Source organism: Staurois parvus, unplaced genomic scaffold (genome assembly GCF_062004578.1).
Source record: "Staurois parvus isolate SC_StPar_1 unplaced genomic scaffold, SC_StPar_1.0 ptg000324l, whole genome shotgun sequence".
Taxonomy (NCBI): domain Eukaryota; kingdom Metazoa; phylum Chordata; class Amphibia; order Anura; family Ranidae; genus Staurois; species Staurois parvus.
In genome coordinates, this window is record NW_028318120.1 from 1,072,433 (window position 1) to 1,090,398 (window position 17,966).

The window sequence follows — 17,966 nt, forward strand, 5'->3', positions numbered from 1 at the left end:
GGTAGAGCGCCTAAATGGGGTCCTGAAGTCAAGAATGTTAAAAATGGCCCAAGAGGTAGGCATGGGATGGCCGGACAGCTTGCCTATTGCTCTTTTCAGCGTTAGATACACACCAAGGGGAAGTCATGGGTTGTCTCCCTATGAGATTTTGTTTGGGTCCGCCCCTAGACTGGGTACCTACTATCCTCAACAATTACAGTTGCAGTCTGACTCATTGACAAAGTATGTGATATCTTTGGCACGTGTGTTGACTAATATCCATGCGCAAGTTTTCTCCTCCATTCCAGATCCTGAGGCGGACACTGGAACGCACACTTTGCAACCTGGAGACTGGGTCGTGGTCAAGAAGTTTCTGCGGAAACATACATTGGAACCCAGATATGACGGTCCCTTCCAGGTGCTTCTGGTGACGGCCACCTCAGTGAAGCTAGAAGGAAAGAGTACCTGGATCCACGCCTCTCACTGCAAGAAAGTTGCACCCCCAGAAGACAACTAGAACATGAGACTATACACATATATCCTTTTGTATGTGCTTTCGGGAATGGGTAGGGGACAAAGAGTGGCAATCACAAGGGAAGGTGGGACACCCGAACAGAGTGGCCTGATAACATTTTGGTACAATTCTTCCAACACCCGTGTGGCCACTTTTGCCTTTGACTTCTGCTTCATAGCGCCTTGTCCGAAACAACCTTGGCAGTGTACTACGTATCAGGATCACTCCAGTAGTATATATATATGTGTGACGGATGACTATTGGGGAGACAAATGCAGATACTGGGGCTCAGTAGGATGGAATACGGGGCCTGACTGGGGGTATAAACCGCTAAGTGCCTTAAACCGCAAAGATAAAAATGGGAAGAGCCTAATTGATAGATTGACTATATTTAAAAAAGGCACATGTTCATATGAAAACCCAACAGGGAGAACTATGCCACTCACCCTCACCATAGAGAACCCCAGCCCAGGAGATGAGGGGCTTTACTGGTTGGGATACTGGGGACATGGGGGAGTGATGGGACAATTCTGGATAAGGGATATGTATAGATCAAACCGATGGAAATCTTCCAGAGATACTGCTCCCACCTATAACCCACTTATGCCAAAGATCAAAACGTTGGCAGAGATGGTGGCCATAGCAAACCCTACATACGAAGATACTATAGCAGTAGAAACCGGCCTCTCAGACACTAATCTGTGGTTAGAATGGATGAGATACAATGCAAACTCGCATAATAAGTCCAACTGCTATGTGTGTGGGCATGCCAGACCACATCTGGGGACGGTGCCACTAACCCTACCAGATTCCATAGAGGAGTGTGTCTTAAGCCTGTATACTAACATCTCTACGAACCAGTCTTTATGTGAGGACTGGAAGAAGCGTTACCCCTTAATCCAAGGAGACGAAAAGGCCCCAAATGGTTTAACCATATATCCCGGTAATTATACCTGCTATGCCAACTATGAGGGAGGAGGAAGGTTTCTTGGGAACTTCACAAAGGGATTCTGTGCTGCTTATAGTACAGCCCGGTCAGATCTCACCCAGAACCAGGTCATGTCATTGGGGGATATATTCTGGATCTGTGGTGATCAGAAGATTAGGACCCGACTGATGGGGAAATGGAGAGGGGAATGTACCCTTGCCAATGCCATAATGCCATTGCACATCCTCTCAGATCCATTACTTAAGGGGCCGCCTAACCCCCTCCATGCAACCAAGCACAAACGAAGTGCCCCACAAGGGAGTTTTGACCCCCATGTCTATATAGATGCGATAGGAGTCCCAATGGGGGTACCCGATGAATTCAAGGCCAGAGACCAGGTGGCCGCGGGATTTGAATCCCTATTCCTCTTCATCACTGAGAACAAGAATGTAGATTGGATAAACTACATCTACTATAATCAACAACGATTTGTAAACTACACACGAGATGCCTTAAAGGGGATAGCAGAGCAGTTGGAGGCTACTTCTAACATGGTCTTTCAAAATCGTATGACACTTGATATGTTATTAGCTGAAAAAGGGGGGGGTCTGTAAAATGATACCAAAGACCATGACCTGCTGTACGTATATCCCAGATAACACAGGCCCAAATGGGAAGGTGACACTGGCCATCAAGAGGTTGGAGGACCTGTCAAATGAGCTTAAGGAAAACTCAGGTATTACACATCCCTGGGATCAGTGGTTTGGATGGCTGAGTGGCTGGCAGAAAGCCCTCGCCCACGCAGGGGTGGTTATCCTGGGTATTATCATTCTAATGGCAATAGTCGCCTGCTGTGTGATCCCTTGCATTAAGAGGCTAATAGGGAAAGCTGTGAACGAGATCACCCCTACATTCCTGAACTATAACAATGTTGAACTCCCCCGTGAAGAAAAGGAATCCTATACTCCCTTACAGACCATGGCCCCTGATCATCATATTTCAGACTTATAAAAAAAAAAAAAGGGGAATGCTACAAATTTCCCCCCCCTAACAGACAACTATAAACAGGGAAAGACAGTGCCTGACTGTGGCCTTCTCAGGACGTATCGAGACTCTAGGGATGGATTAGCCACTCAGGGGCTCTATATGCGTCTTAAAAGAGTTCCAGAGGGAGGGCCACCAGGCAGTTAGGACATCAGAAGACATAGGGACAGTCAGGAATAAAATAGCCATTTTAAGGGGGGATTGTAGTGGATTGTGATAGACAGTCCACGTTTTATTAGATGATCAGTAAAATGACAATTTTATAGTCTTGCTACTGTCTGTATCTTGCTCTTTAAATTCCTTACTCTCTTAAGTAAACAATCAGATATAGGGTGACGGAACAATGATGATAATTAAGATGGCGCCTTCATCCGGAGTCTCACCCTTGGTGACTCATTAGGAGAAAAGTATCTTTTAATGTAAACAACCCCCATAAAAGGGAATGAGTCTCTTTGGGGACAATGATTGGAAGATATCAACACGGATGGACGAACACGCAGAAACCCAGTGGACTTTTCACCCAATCAATGTATATGCTTTGCCTGCATCATAAGCCCTATAAATGATACTGTTAGTTCCTCAATAAAACAGAATTTTAGGAAGTTGGCAAACTGCGAAGTGTCAGTGTCTTACTTCCACGTGCACGTATTCTCATATTAATTTGGCTCACTGGTAGATCACGGTAAATGGTCTGTAAGTGACCGAGTCCAAGACACAAACTTAGTGAGGATATTCGATGCTGCTGTGGCCTCGACCTCCTTTCTTCCTGAAATGTTATGCACCACTGTCATTACTCTTCCAAAACCAGGGAAAGAGCCCAATCAATCTCAGAAATTTTGCAACACAGATTTAAAAATTTACGCTAAAATTATAGTCAAAGGAATTGCAAATTTTTTTCCCTTTAATCAAGGCTGACCAAGTGGGTTGTATAGGAGGACGGCAAGCCCCAAACTCCATTCATAGAGTTATTAACATTCTCCACCATGCCCTACAGCACAAAGTGCCTTCTCTGCTCTCATGTTGGATGCAAAAAAGACATTTGACCAAATTCATTGGGGATATCTGTTCCAAACTATGACCAAATTTGGCCTAACTAGCAACATTCATTCAGCTATCATTGTACTATATACCACCCCCTTTGCCAAAGTTTTCTCAGAAGGCATGCTATCTCATGCCAAGGCTGCCCCTATCACCCCTTATCTTTGCTCTCCTAATCGAGCCACTAGCCGAAAAACTCAGGAAACATCCTAAAGTGTCAGGAATCAAAATTAACAACTCTATCCATACCATATCCCATATTTTGCCGATGATGTAATACTGACACTGTCAAAGCCAGAAATATCTTTGCCTGCCACACATGAAGTTTTACAACTATTTAACCGTGTCTCTTATAAAATTAATGAAGCTAAATTGCAGATTATGATTGTTGGAACCCACACAACAATATCCTCAAAATTACAGAGGCTATTACCTTTTACCTGGACACATGAACCACTCTCATATCTTGGCATTAAATTATTTACTTCCTTATCAAAACTTTATCAAGTAAACTATGCTCCCTTATTAACACAAACACAACATGATCTAGATAAGGTGGTAAAATTTTATTTATCTTGGTCTGGATGACTAGGCGCATTTAAAATGCTTATCCTCCCCAAAATATTTTACTATTTTCGTGCCCTGCCAATTCCGGTGCCGGCTTCATTTTTTAAAACAATTCAAAGTATGCTATGCAAATTTATATGGCAGAGTAAGAGAGCTTGCTGTACTCAAGCTTCTTATAAAACGGAGGAAAGCTGGAGGTATGGGACTACCTGACGGTAAAGTGTTACTAAACCCACAACAGTAAAATCAGTCTGTATATGCAGTAAAGCATGCTTGTTATACTCACTGTGGTGGTCAGGGGATTTCCATTCTCCTAGAGAAAACTCCTCCTGCAAGCTTTAACCAGTGCTCAGCTGAAGTAACAAAACTGCTCTAATTGCTGATGAGAAAAGATATTTAGCAGTTTATATTCACTAAACTTCTTGCACTTCCATGTTGTGTGTACTGTGGGAGACCAGATTTAGTGAATGCAGGGTCTTGGGTTTAGTAACACTTTAAAGACTATTACATCACAGCAGTACTCGAGCAGGTCAAATATTAGTCTGGATAAGACATGGTGCACCACTGAACAAAGTATGTTGACCAAGGACCTTTGAAATGTTTACTTTTAGCTCACTCAGCCACTAAATTCACATATTATACATCTCATCCCACTATTGCAGCAACACTCCAGGCATGGAAATTATTTTTTTCTTGTTCAAACAATTTTATTAACAATAAACCGGGATGACACAAACAAGGAGACATTGTTAATATATACTAGGCATTAATGTGACAGTAGAATATAATAAAATGAATGAGGGTCAAGGCATTAACGCCTATACATTTCTAACGGAAACAGGTAAATAAAAATCAATGACAGATCACAAGATGGTATCAGTCAATCATGGTAATGTCTCCCAAGTGCATTGAAGAAATAGGGGGAATTCTGGAGGGGGTCAGACAGGGGCGGAAGGGGGGGGGGGGGAAGAAGAACAACAACCATGACTCCATGAACATTCATCAAGTTCACAACAGCCTCTACCCGCTACGCACGAGGGGTTATGGACCATATCCTTGGCGTACAGTACTGAACTCAAGGGAGAAGCAGTGATTCGTCAAAGTTAGACGGAAGGAAATGCTCTACCCAAGGGCTCCATATGCGCAGGAATTTAGGGATCGTGTCAAGAACTGTGGCTTCCACCTTTGCGTGTATCATGGCTTGTGTTATTCTGGTTTTGATGGCCGCGACACTAAGAGTAGGGGATTTCCAAGACTTTGCTATAACCTGTTTAGCCGCTGTCGTGACTTGCATAAGGAGCTTAAATTGCGAGTTGGAGATGCCAGAAGGGCATTGGTTGAGTAGGGCTGTTGTTGGGTCTGGTTGTATAGTGATAGTGCTAAATGTAGATATCATGGTAAAAATTTCATCCCAAAAGGTTCGGGCTACAGGACAGTCCCACCATATATGGTAATGTGTTCCCAGATCCGCACAGCCTCTGAAACAGTTGGGCGAGTAATTAGGGGTAAATTTTGCGATTCTTGCTGGGACCAAGTACCAGCAGGTTAAAACTTTATAATTCGTTTCCAATGCTACAACGTTCTGCGAAGACGATTTTGTGTTGGCCCAAATGTGGTCCCAATCAGACGGGTCGAATTTCTTACCTAGATCCACTTCCCATTTATGGGTATATAGAGGGGGGGACGTGGTGGTCGAAGCGGCGAAGAGTGAGTATAAGCAGGAGATAAGCCCACGTCTATGAGGGTCTTTGCAACACGCTCGTTCAAAGATAGACATGGTGTCTGGCCGATTGGTTATTGTAGCGTATGGGGCGTAAAAGTGTTGTAGCTGCAAGTATCTAAATATCTCAGAGGCCGGGAGGCTATGCGTTTCCCGCAGCGAGGCAAAGGATTTAAACTTATTCCTCTGTAGGAAGTGATGCGTACGGAGCAAATTAGCAGAGGACCAGGCTTTGAATAAACGGGGTGTCTGCCACGCCGGGGGAAAAGCTGGGTTTCGTAGAAACGAGAGCATAGGATTATGTAGTGATTGGAGGAGTTAACGGGTTTTCAATTTATCCCATAAGGATAAAAAATGAGAAGTGATGGGGTTGGTTATAGAGCGGCGGTGTATCGGCCTCAACTAGAGTAGGTTAGCGTTGGATAGGGGATCGCATTCTATTGATTCAAGCGCAACCCATTGAGGGATTTCAAAGGTTGCATGATACTTAGGTAATTGGGCTAAATGCGCTGCTTGATAATATTTGCTGATGTCGGGTAGGCCTAGACCTCCAGCGAGCTTAGGGCGGTAAAGGGTGGAGCGGGGTATACGAGGGCGAGTATTGCCCCATACATAGGAAAAGATGCGACACTGCAGTGTGCGGAGGTAATGAGGGGGGACTGGGACTGGAAGGACTCTAAACAGATATAGAATTTTTGGGAGGATTAACATCTTGATAACTGCTATTCTGCCTAGCCATGCGAGAGGGAGGGAAGACCATTTGGACATAAGGGCAGAGAGATGGTTTAGCATCGGGAGATAGTTAGCTGCGTAAAGGCCTGATAACTTAGGGGTCAGTTTGATTCCCAAGAAAGGGATATGACACTGTGACCAAGGGAATGGTAAAATCTGTTTCAGATGCGTCAACTCTTTAGGGGGGAGAGAAATGTTGAGTGCTGTAGATTTATTCGGGTTTATTATTAGACCAGAAAGCGCGCCAAACGCCTCGAGAAGCCGGAGTAGGGAGGGTGAAGAAGTCAACGGTGACATGAGAAAGAGCAAGACGTCATACGCAAAGAGACATAACTTATGGTGTGTGCCCCCTATCTCGAGTCCCCTGACATCTGGGTTAGCTCTAATTAAGAGGGCTAGGGGCTCTATAGCCAGAGCAAAGAGCAAGGGGGACAGAGGGCAGCCCTGTCTTGTGCCTCTGGAGATCGGGAACTGAGCTGACCTGTGCCCCAGATACCTAATTCTGGCCGAAGGCTCTCGATACAGCGAGAAGATCCAGGTTAAGTAATGTGGGCCAAAACCCCACCGATGCAAAATATAATCGAGGTATGGCCATGAGACTGTATCAAATGCTTTCCGGATATCTAGGGACAGGAAATATGCGGGAATATTACGGGATCTTGCTAAGTTTGCCAAAAGGGATGCACGTCTGATGTTATCTCCCGCTTGCCTAGTTGGGATAAAGCCCACTTGGTCATTATGAATTAAAGAGCCAATATACAGGTTAAGACGTGAAGAAAGGACTTTTGCTAGCAGTTTGATGTCAATGTTAAGGAGAGAGATTGGCCTATAGTTGGAACACTGCGTGTCATCAGAATTTGGGATTTGGGATCATTGAAATGTTCGCTTGCACTGTTTCATGGTTGAAGGTTTGGCCAGATAGTAAAGCGTTATAAGCATTAGTGAGGATAGGTGTAACGAGATGAGCAAATTTTTTATAGTAAGTGGCTGAGAAGCCATCTGGCCCTGGGCGTTTACGTAGCTTTAGACTTTTAATAGCGTCTAAGGTTTCGGCTTGGGAGATGGGTCTTTCAAGTGCCGCTAACTGGCACTCTGAGAGTTTCGGGAAAGAAATGGAAGTTAAAAGGGTATCAGCTTGTGTGGGGTCTGTCAAGGTCCTACCTTTTCCCTGAGGTTATGTTACTCCATGTGCTGGCGTCCATCTTGGATTCTGCTGTGCATGATGGGAGTCCTTTTTATGCCTTCAGGTCTCTGAGGTCCACCCCCTAGAGGGGCGTGGCTGATGACATATAAGCCTGTGGCCCGCACATGCTCTTTGCACTTGTGTCTTGTGTCTTTGTGTTACTATTACTCTGTTCTGACTCTCGTGACTCTCCTGGTATTCTGATTCGGCTTGTGACTTGACTATTCTTTGTATTCTCCTTTGATCTGACCCTCTGTTGCTAAACCCGGCTTGTGACCTGTGATTCTCGTCTGCTGTCCTGTACTGTTTTGTCCTGTTGTTCTTGACCCCGGCTTGTCTGACTACTCTTTTGTTTCTTCCACCAGCTACACGCCATTGGCGGCGGCCATTACCGCAGCCGAGGTGTCTTGGGGGGCCGCGACCTGGTTCCTGGCTGCGTCAAGTCCATCCCCACCATCAGGGGCCCTGGTGAAGGGCAGCCTGGGACTTAGACTCCGCGCCCTGAGGGACTCCGGTCTGTGGGTGGTGGTTGTCGTCAGCCAGTGCGTTACATTGTTAGGCCTGCCTGTCCGTTCCTCGGCTCCTGCCCTGACATTACACAAGTGCCATGAACCCTGACGGTGCAGGCACGCCTTCGCTCCCAACGCTAGTCGCCAGACTCGATCAACAGGATCACCTGTTGGATCAGTTCGCTCAGGCGTTGCAAACTCTGCTTGCACGCACTGCACACCTTGCTCCTGGTGCTATTAGGCCGGTAGTCACTCCGGTGGTCTCTCCCGCTGCTTCTCCGCCTATTGCGTCCACCACCTCGGTGGCTGCATCAGCAGCACCCAGAGGTATGACTGGCTCTGCCCCTCTTCCACAGCGCTTTGGGGGTGAGCCGAGTCAGTGTCGTGGGTTCCTCAACCAGGTGGGTATTTATTTTGAATTAATACCCCACGCCTTCCCGTCTGAGAGGTCAAAGGTGGGGTTCCTAATTTAACTACTCTCAGACAAGGCCTTGGCCTGGGCAAATCCCTTATGGGAGAGGAACGACCCGGTGATTCAAGGTTTTTCCGTTTTTGTCGATGCCTTCCGTAGGGTATTCGACGTACCGGCTCGTTCCACCTCGGCGGCCAAGCTGCTCATGACCATGCATCAGGGTTCACGGACCGTGGCCGAGTACGCCATAGAGTTTCGTACCCTGGCGGCAGAGGTCGGTTGGAACAATGAGGCTCTGGTTGCTGCGTTTTCCCATGGTCTTTCTGACACACTGAAGGACGAGATTGCAGCCAAGGAACTGCCTGTGGTGTTGGAGGAGCTCATCTCTTTCCTGATCCTGATTGACACCAGGCTCAGGGAGAGGCCTTCACTCAAGGAACGCCTGCGGAGGCCTTCCAATCGACTGGCACCTGCATTTTCTGTCCCACCCGTTCCTCCCTCTCCTCCCACGCCTCCTGGGGATGGATTGTCTGGTGGTGAGCCCATGCAGCTGGGGTTTGCTCGCCTTTCCGAGGGGGAGTGGGCCGCTCGGCGTCGGGAGGGTCGCTGCCTGTACTGTGGTCTTGGTGGGCACTTTCGGCAGTCCTGTCCAGTCCGTCCGGGAAACGCTCGCACCTGAGATCCTGTCGGGGACAGATCTTGGGTGGAGTCTCCTCGTCCCCGGCGTTCCACAGAGATAAGCCACTGATCACCGTTGTCCTCTCTTGGGCGGAGGGCTCGGTGACGGCCCAGGCGTTGGTAGATTCTGGGGCCAGCGGGTTGTTTATGGACAGCTCGTTTGCTGCCCAGCACTCCATTCCCCTGCAGGCTCAAGTTACCCCATTGGTTCTCGAGGCGATAGATGGCAGGCCCCTGCAACCACCGCAGGTTACCCACGAGACTGTGCCAGTGGAAGTAGCTATTGGGGCTGTTCACAGGGAGTTGGCCTGTTTCCAGGTGATTTCTTCTCCGCACTATTCGGTGGTTTTGGGGTATCCCTGGCTCCAGATGCACAATCCAACCTTCAATTGGCAAACAGCCGAGATTCTCTCGTGGTCTCCACAGTGTGGGGCCGGGTGCATCCGTGGGCCGGTTAAGGTGTTGTGTGCCTCCTCGGACTCTGCGTTGCCCTCTGATTATGGGGAGTACCAGAACGTGTTTGATAAGGTACGCGCTGGTGCCTTACCTGCTCATCGTCCTTACGACTGCGCCATATCCTTGCAACCCGGTGCCACTCCTCCGCGTGGTAGGGTGTATCCTCTCTCGGTTGCGGAGAATAAGGCCATGGAGGAATACGTTGCGGATGCACTTTCCCGGGGGCACATTCGTAAGTCTACTTCCCCAGCAGGAGCGGGCTTTTTCTTTGTAAAGAAGAAGGGTGGTGAATTGAGGCCTTGCATCGATTATAGGGGTCTTAATCGAATCACCACTAAGAATGCCTACCCGATTCCCTTGATTACTGAGTTATTCGACCGCCTTAAGGGGGCAACAGTCTTTACCAAACTTGACCTTAGGGCGGTGTACAACCTCGTACAGATCAAACAGGGGGATGAGTGGAAGACCGCGTTTAACACCAGAACCGGTCACTTCGAATACCTGGTGATGCCCTTCAGGTTGTGTAAAGCGCCCGCAGTTTTTCAGGAATTCATAAACGATGTCCTTCGTGATTTGTTGCAGCAGTGCGTGGTAGTTTACTTGGATGACATCCTGGTTTACTCTGCCTCCATGGAGTCCCATATCCAGGATGTCAAGCAGGTGCTGCAACGATTACGTGAGAACGAACTTTTTTGTAAACTTGAGAAGTGCGAATTCCATCGATCCCAAGTTGCCTTTTTAGGCTACATCATTTCTGTGGAGGGATTCTCCATGGACCCTCAAGGTTTCGGCGGTTCTGCAGTGGCCTCGTCCCAATGGTCTTCGGCCCATTCAGCGCTTTTTGGGTTTTGCCAACTACTATCGGAAGTTCATCCGGAACTTCTCCACGCTGGCAAAGCCTCTCTCAGACCTAACCAAGAAGGGCAGTAATCCTCACGAGTGGCCACCCGAGGCCATCGTAGCGTTCGAGGCTCTGAAATCCGCCTTCGCGTCGGCTCCGATACTGTCTCATCCCAATCCTGGATTGCCCTTCGTCCTTGAGGTTGATGCATCTGAGACGGGAGTAGGCGCTCTCCTGTCTTAACATCGGTCGCCCGATGGACCCCTGCTTCCCTGTGGGTTCTACTCCAGGAAGCTTTCCTCTGCAGATTGCAACTACCAGATTGGAGATCGGGAGTTGTTGGCAATCATTCTGGCTCTCAAGGAATGGAGGCACCTGCTCGAGGGCTCCGCGGTTCCGGTCCTCATTCTTACCGATCATAAGAACCTGACTTATCTTTCGGAGGCCAAAAGATTGACACCCCGCCAGGCCAGATGGGCTCTGTTCTTGTCACGCTTCAACTATGTGGTTTCATATTTGCCTGGTTCCAAGAATGTCAGGGCTGATGCGTTATCACGGCAATACTCTGAGTTGTCCAGGGAAGACTCTGAGCCAATCTCGGTTATTCCTCCAGATCAGATCCTGGCTGCCATTCGCACGAGTCTGACCTCTCCTCTTGGGGAGCAGATTTTGGCGGCCCAATCTGATGCTCCCCCCGGGAGGCCGGAGGGTAGATGTTTTGTACCCGAGGGATTGCGCACCCGCCTGCTGCGTACCTACCATAACACCAAAACTGCCGGGCATCCGGGGAAGAACCAGCTGTGTTGGGTCGTCTCTCGCTTATTCTGGTGGCCAACCCTCCGTGCCGACATTGCCTCTTATGTAGCGGCATGTTCGATCTGTGCCCAGAATAAGTCTCCACGGCATCTCCCTTTAGGTCTTCTGCAACCCATTCCCAATGGGGAGCGTCCTTGGTCACATCTAGGGATGGACTTTATTGTAGACCTCCCGGTGTCTCGGGGTCATACGGTCATCCTCATGATCGTCGATCGGTTTTCCAAGATGTGCCATTGCATTCCACTCAGGAAATTACCCACAGCGCAAGAACTGGCCACGGTCTTTTCCAGGGAGATTTTTCGCCTGCATGGGTTGCCTAAGGTGATTGTCTCGGACCGCGGGAGTCAGTTTGTGTCCAGATTCTGGCGCGCCTTCTGCTCCCAGTTGGGTATTAGTCTCTCCTTTTCCTCAGCCTACCACCCGCAGTCCAATGGGGCTGCGGAGCGTTCCAATCAGGCCTTAGAACAATTCCTTCGATGTTATATTTCAGACCATCAGGACGATTGGGCCGATCTCCTGCCTTGGGCAGAGTTTGCCAGGAACTCGGCGGTCAACTCCTCCTCCGGGATGTCGCCCTTCATGGCCAACTATGGGTTCCAACCCGCAGTATTACCTAAGAGGTTCTCACCACAGGACATTCCGGCTGTGGAGAACCATCTTGCTGCCCTGCGTTCTTCATGGGGGCAGATCCAGAGGGCCTTGAGGGACTCAGCTCAGCGCCAAAAGTTCCAGGCTGATCGCAGACGGTTGCCCGCTCCTTCATACCAGGTCGGCGATCGGGTGTGGTTGTCTACTCGCAACCTCAATCTTCGGGTGCCCACACCCAAACTAGCTCCCCGTTTTGTCGGTCCTTTCCGCATTCTCCGCAAAGTAAATCCGGTGGCCTATGCCCTTGCCCTTCCGTCTGGGATGCGGATCTCCAATATCTTTCATGTTTCCCTGTTGAAACCTCTGATCTGCAATCGCTTCACTACCTCTCTGCCTTGGCCTCGTCCTGTCCGGGTTGACGGTCATGAGGAGTATGAGGTGAACCGGATACTGGACTCTCGATTGGTGCGCGGTCGATTACAGTTCCTGGTTCATTGGCGCGGTTATGGTCATGAGGAGCGTTCCTGGGTTCCTTCCGCGGATGTCCATGCTCCTGCCCTCCTCCGCGCTTTTCATACCCGCTTTCCTCAGAAACCTTTTGTTGAACCGCGGAGGGGGAGGGGCCCTTGAGGAGGAGGTACTGTCAAGGTCCTACCTTTTCCCTGAGGTTATGTTACTCCATGTGCTGGCGTCCATCTTGGATTCTGCTGTGCATGATGGGAGTCCTTTTTATGCCTTCAGGTCTCTGAGGTCCACCCCCCAGAGGGGCGTGGCTGATGACATATAAGCCTGTGGCCCGCACATGCTCTTTGCACTTGTGTCTTGTGTCTTTGTGTTACTATTACTCTGTTCTGACTCTCGTGACTCTCCTGGTATTCTGATTCGGCTTGTGACTTGACTATTCTTTGTATTCTCCTTAGATCTGACCCTCTGTTGCTGAACCCGGCTTGTGACCTGTGATTCTCGTCTGCTGTCCTGTACTGTTTTGTCCTGTTGTTGTTGACCCCAGCTTGTCTGACTACTCTTTTGTTTCTTCCACCAGCTACACGCCATTGGCGGCGGCCATTACCGCAGCTGAGGTGTCTCGGGGGCCGCGACCTGGTTCCTGGCTGCGTCAAGTCCATCCCCACCATCAGGGGCCCTGGTGAAGGGCAGCCTGGGACTTAGACTCCGCGCCCTGAGGGACTCCGGTCTGTGGGTGGTGGTTGTCGTCAGCCAGTGCGTTACATTGTTAGGCCTGCCTGTCCGTTCCTCGGCTCCTGCCCTGACAGGATCGAAAGGTGTGGAAGAGGAGTAAAGTTGTGACAAGTGTTTATGGAACGTCCGTAGGATGTGTTCCGGGTTACTAGTGAGGTTGCCAGAGGAGGTGCGTATCCTGATAGGTTTAGTGAGCTGGTCGAGCCTGCGAAGTGAAAGAGCCAGGAATGTGTTGGGTTTATTTGCCCTAGTATAGTATTTGTGCCTAGATCTACGGAGTGAGAGTTCCGCTTGGTCTGTGAGAAAGAGATCTAGGGCCAATCTAGATCGCTCCAGGGTTTCACGATTGGCAGGCGTAGGAGCCGCCTGGAAGGCTTGATGAGAACGATCATAGGTTTGCTCCAGTAGAAGACATTGCTGCCTTTTGGTTTTATTTAAGAAGGATGCTTTGCTAATGCAAAACCCTCGCAATACCGGCTTGTGCGCTTCCCATAGCAGGAGAGGGGAAATATCAGGTGATTGATTGAGAGAGAAGTAGTCTTTAAGGGCTGCTTCTATTTCTAGACAGTGAGCTGGGTTTACAAGTAGGTTATCATTAATGATCCAAGAGGATTCAGCGAGGGATGGGGCCAACGAGGCCATAGATGTGAACACGGCGCAATGGTCAGACCAGGGATTGGGAATTATTTCAGAGGTCAAAAGCCGAGGGGAAGAGGCAGTGGTGACAAAAATATGATCTATCCTAGAGAATGACCAGTGGGGGTGAGAATAGAAGGTGTATTGGCGTTTGGTCGGGTTAAGTTCTCGCCATGAGTCTATCAAAGAATAACGTTGTAGTATGGTTTGGAAGGTTTGTTTAGAAGCAGGGATAGGAGATAGTTGAGGAGATTTGTCGAGAAAGGGATATATTACATTGTTAGAGACTCCGCTAACAATTAAAGTTCCGCGTTTATGATGGTCTATAACCGAGAGTATGTGTGAAAGGAATGGTAAAGGGTCTTCGTTTGGGGCGTAGTATGCAACAATGGTGACATCTACATCAAGGAGTTGCCCTACTAACAGGAGGTAACGACCTTCTGGGTCTTTGATTTCGGTGCATGGCATGAAAGGTGTTGTTCGATGGAAGGCAATCAGTACCCCCCTACGTTTAGCAGTGGCAGAGGCTGTGTAGACCTGAGGATATCGAGGACCAAAAAACTTAGGAGTGGAGTTGGAAGTGAAGTGTGTTTCCTGAAGACAGACCACGTGGGCTTTAAGTGTAGCAAAGGTTCGGAAAGCCTTATTGCGTTTCTGCGGGATATTGAGGCCCTGAACATTCAGGGTAAGGACATTTAACGAGCCCATGGGGAAAGCGGATAGTGGATTGGATAACATGGCACCACCGCCCAGGGTGGAGCCTGACGATTACTGCGGAGGATAAGATTGTTGCGGAGTATGTTAAGCAAGGTCATGGAGTCATGTTGGAGGGAGGGAAGAGGGGTACGGTAGGAGAGAGGTAACAGGAAAGAAAGGGTGTAGAGGCCATTTAAGGCGTAAAAGGTGGGCTCCCAAGGACACCCTGAGTCAGGGTGGGCTAGGGAGCAATAGTAGCCCAAGTGTTATTAAATAACCAATAACACAGGGGCTAAGGTGGAGTGCGCAGGTACACGGACCGTAAGGATGACAGCAATGTGATTACCAAATGGTGGTAAGGTCCCGGCAGAAAAAACAGGTATATTAAAAAGAAAAACATCCGATAAAATCAGGGAATCCCAGACTCAGACGGCACTAGTAGTGCTAATGAAACCTCATGGGTGTAGGGGTATGGCATCGCATGCCGTCAAAGCCTAGGGTCCCAGATGTAAACTATTATGGAACCCAGGAGGGGGGGCGCAGAACAGTCCCCATGTTGTGGGGCAACCAAGATTTAACGTGTAGAGGGAGAGAGAATACTAACGGTGCTAACCGTAGTGATAACCAAAAGAGTATAACGCTTGGTGTGTGCGATAAAAATAAGGGGGAAAAAAAGAAGGATAAACATGGGACATAGTTCAGTCCATGGTGTCTTGTGAGGGTAGGCCCGGAGACGAAAAACGCCCTCTCTTGTGGAAGTTGGATTGACCTTCAGTTGCACGCGTGGGGAAGGACTTCCGTGGCGAGCTGGATGTGGACCTCCGCTTGGCGCTCTCTGAAGGCGTCGCTGGGGGATGTAGTTGCAGGGTCCACAGGGTGTCTATAAGGTCCTCAGGAGTCTTGCAGGTGTAATCCCGGGACTGGTGTCGGAATCGCACTGCAAAAGGGAAACTCCACCTATATTGTATTGCGTGTTGTTGAAGTACTTGTAGGTGAGGTTTAATAGCCCTGCGTTTGGCGATGGTTGTGGGGCATACATCCTGGAATAATTGGTAGGTATGACCTTGGAACTGTAGAGATTCTGCGTTACGGGCAGCTTGTAGAAGTTGCTCCTTGGTACGGAAAAAGTGAAGCTTGGCTATAATGTCGCGTGGCGGATCGTCATTGCGTCGTGGTGCTAACGCCCTGTGAACTCTATCCAATTCCAATCTAGCGATTGGGATAGCTGGGGCAAGCTCTTGGAACAGAGCTGTTATTGTCGATTGTACATCAACGATCGTTTCCGGAAGGCCCCGGACACGTAGATTTGAGCGCCATGCTCGGTTTTAAAAGTCCTCTAGTCGTGTCAATAAAGTTGCGTTTTCGTCACACAGGAGATCAAGGTCATCCGTATGTGTCTGAAGTGAGGCGTCAAGACCATCCACCCTCTGTTCTAGGTCCGCAGTGCGCTTTCCTAGTTCACGGATTATAGATAGTGTGGCAGTGATGCGGTCTGAGGTTTGCTTCAAAGCTTTGTGTAGCATTTTTTCAAAGCGTGACAACAGGTCTGGGGGTGTAAGGTCAGGCGTCAGGGCTTGTGTAGGGACATCTGGTTCAGGGTCAGACTCACCCTCAGACGTGCAGGGATGGCTGGGCTGCAGATCCTGCAGGGCTGCATATGCCCCTGCTGCCTGCTTGCTTCCACGTGCTGGGGCGGTGGCCATCTTTGTGGAGGCCTTTGCCAGGGCCTCCTTAATGGTTTTGGTGGATGGGGGGACCTGGTGCCGGGGTGCCCCTTTGACCATAGTGCTGCTTTTACTGGAGGGGGGGCTGTTATTCCAATCTCAGCCCCCCTGCTCTCTCTCTTCTCTCCCCTGGCTCTATGTAACGAGGGTAGCGGTGGGCGGACCTATGGACGGCTCGCTGCAGGGACGGAGTCCTCTGTCGGATTTCACCGACTTACCGCAGAGGATCCGCCGCTGACCAGGGCGGATAGGACCCTGGGAGGATCACCATGGGGACCGGGTCCCCTCCTGGTTTATTGCGGGCCGGGACCCGCTGCTTCAGGGCACTGTCACCCGACGGGGAGACGGAGCCTCAGCGGGACATGTCTTTCCCGCCGGCCGCACATGCGCACTCTCGGAAATTATTTTTTTAACAACTCACAACCTTAATAAACCAACTCTTCAGGTGTCTCTTCCTCTGGACATTTTACAATTCCTAACTCCTCATATTTCTTTTAGGCATTAGCCAAGAATAAAAACTTTATTCAAGTCATTTATTCATAATGCAAAATCAAAACATCAAACCTTTATCTCTCCTAGTGGAAACTTTACATTTCCCACCCACTGATTTTTTTTTAACATGCTTTCCTACAATTGTATTTTAGGTGCCATTTAACTCCTCTATTTATACCCATTACAGCCTGGTTATTTAGGACCAGAGCTTTACCCAAATGTAAAGGTATAAGCACTTCATATAATTTATAACAAAAGAAGGGTTCTTTCACCAAATCACGCCCTCTCCTAAAATGGGAATCCATACTCCAACATCCTATACAGGAATCTAAATGACACAAAGCTATATGAAGCAATATTACCTATTTCAACTGCTCCACTTATTGGTAATTCCTTTTTAATGGTACATCTCTGTCAGACAGAAATTGGAAATATATATGCCAATTGAGATTAATGTGTAGGCATATCTTCCAAAAGTAATTGTGAGAACCTAAACTACTCTTGTGTGTTTTGCAACTACTATATGTTTGCTTTGTACAGTGGATTTTATCCTTGCTACAGCCTGACATTGTTTGTACTACTTTACTTTACTTTATAAAACTCAATAAAAACCTATTGAAATTAAAAACAACTAATAATCACAATTAGGGAATTATCCCAAATTAAATCCACTCCTCCTATATACACTTACCTAAAGTATACACTGACTCTTTTCCCTTGTGCACACTGCTTTCAATATTTTTTTACACTCTCCCCTCCCTGTATACACTGCCACTGTCATAAAAAGCCTTTCCCAGCCTGTCAGTGGCCTGTATTTACTGTATGTATGTTACTGTTAGACCTTGTTCACTTGAGTGTACACCCATGTGATGGCCATGTTTGCTACATGGGCATGAGGATGCACATGTGTTCAGTGCATCTTCATGCATGCAGTCCCATTCATGTCAGTTAGGACTCAGGGGCTGCACGGACACTAAAGACTTGTGCAGATGAGTGCAATGTCCTACATTCTCTAACATTAGGGGAAATATTAGGTAAGATACACTTGGTTCTTATCATGTTTCTACTGTTCCTACTATAAATTATTTTAAACAAGAACCCTGAACTCCATTTTGCATAGGGAATAAATGTTCTTTTTGCTTGTCCTGTATTGCAATGTATACAACTTGTACCCCCTCCTTTTGTCAAGAGATGAAATCGGAAGAGACAGTGGAGA

The 17,966-nt window shown here is 48.4% G+C and overlaps 2 protein-coding genes across 5 annotated transcripts in view; both read left to right on the plus strand.

The window, feature by feature from the left end:
- DHRSX (dehydrogenase/reductase X-linked) overlaps nucleotides 1-17,966 on the plus strand; it is a 615,232-nt gene that overhangs the window by 305,578 nt on the left and 291,688 nt on the right. The window lies entirely within an intron of this gene.
- On the plus strand, nucleotides 494-3,076 carry LOC149457355 (uncharacterized). Its single transcript, XM_089683835.1, has one exon. The coding sequence runs from the start codon at nucleotides 500-502 to the stop codon at nucleotides 2,033-2,035; it is 1,536 nt and encodes a 511-aa protein (XP_089539961.1). The 5' UTR covers nucleotides 494-499; the 3' UTR covers nucleotides 2,036-3,076.

Bases quoted from the DNA above. Each gene is read 5' to 3' on its own strand.
- LOC149457355 (XM_089683835.1), top strand. From the start codon at position 500: ATGAGACTATACACATATATCCTTTTGTATGTGCTTTCGGGAATGGGT.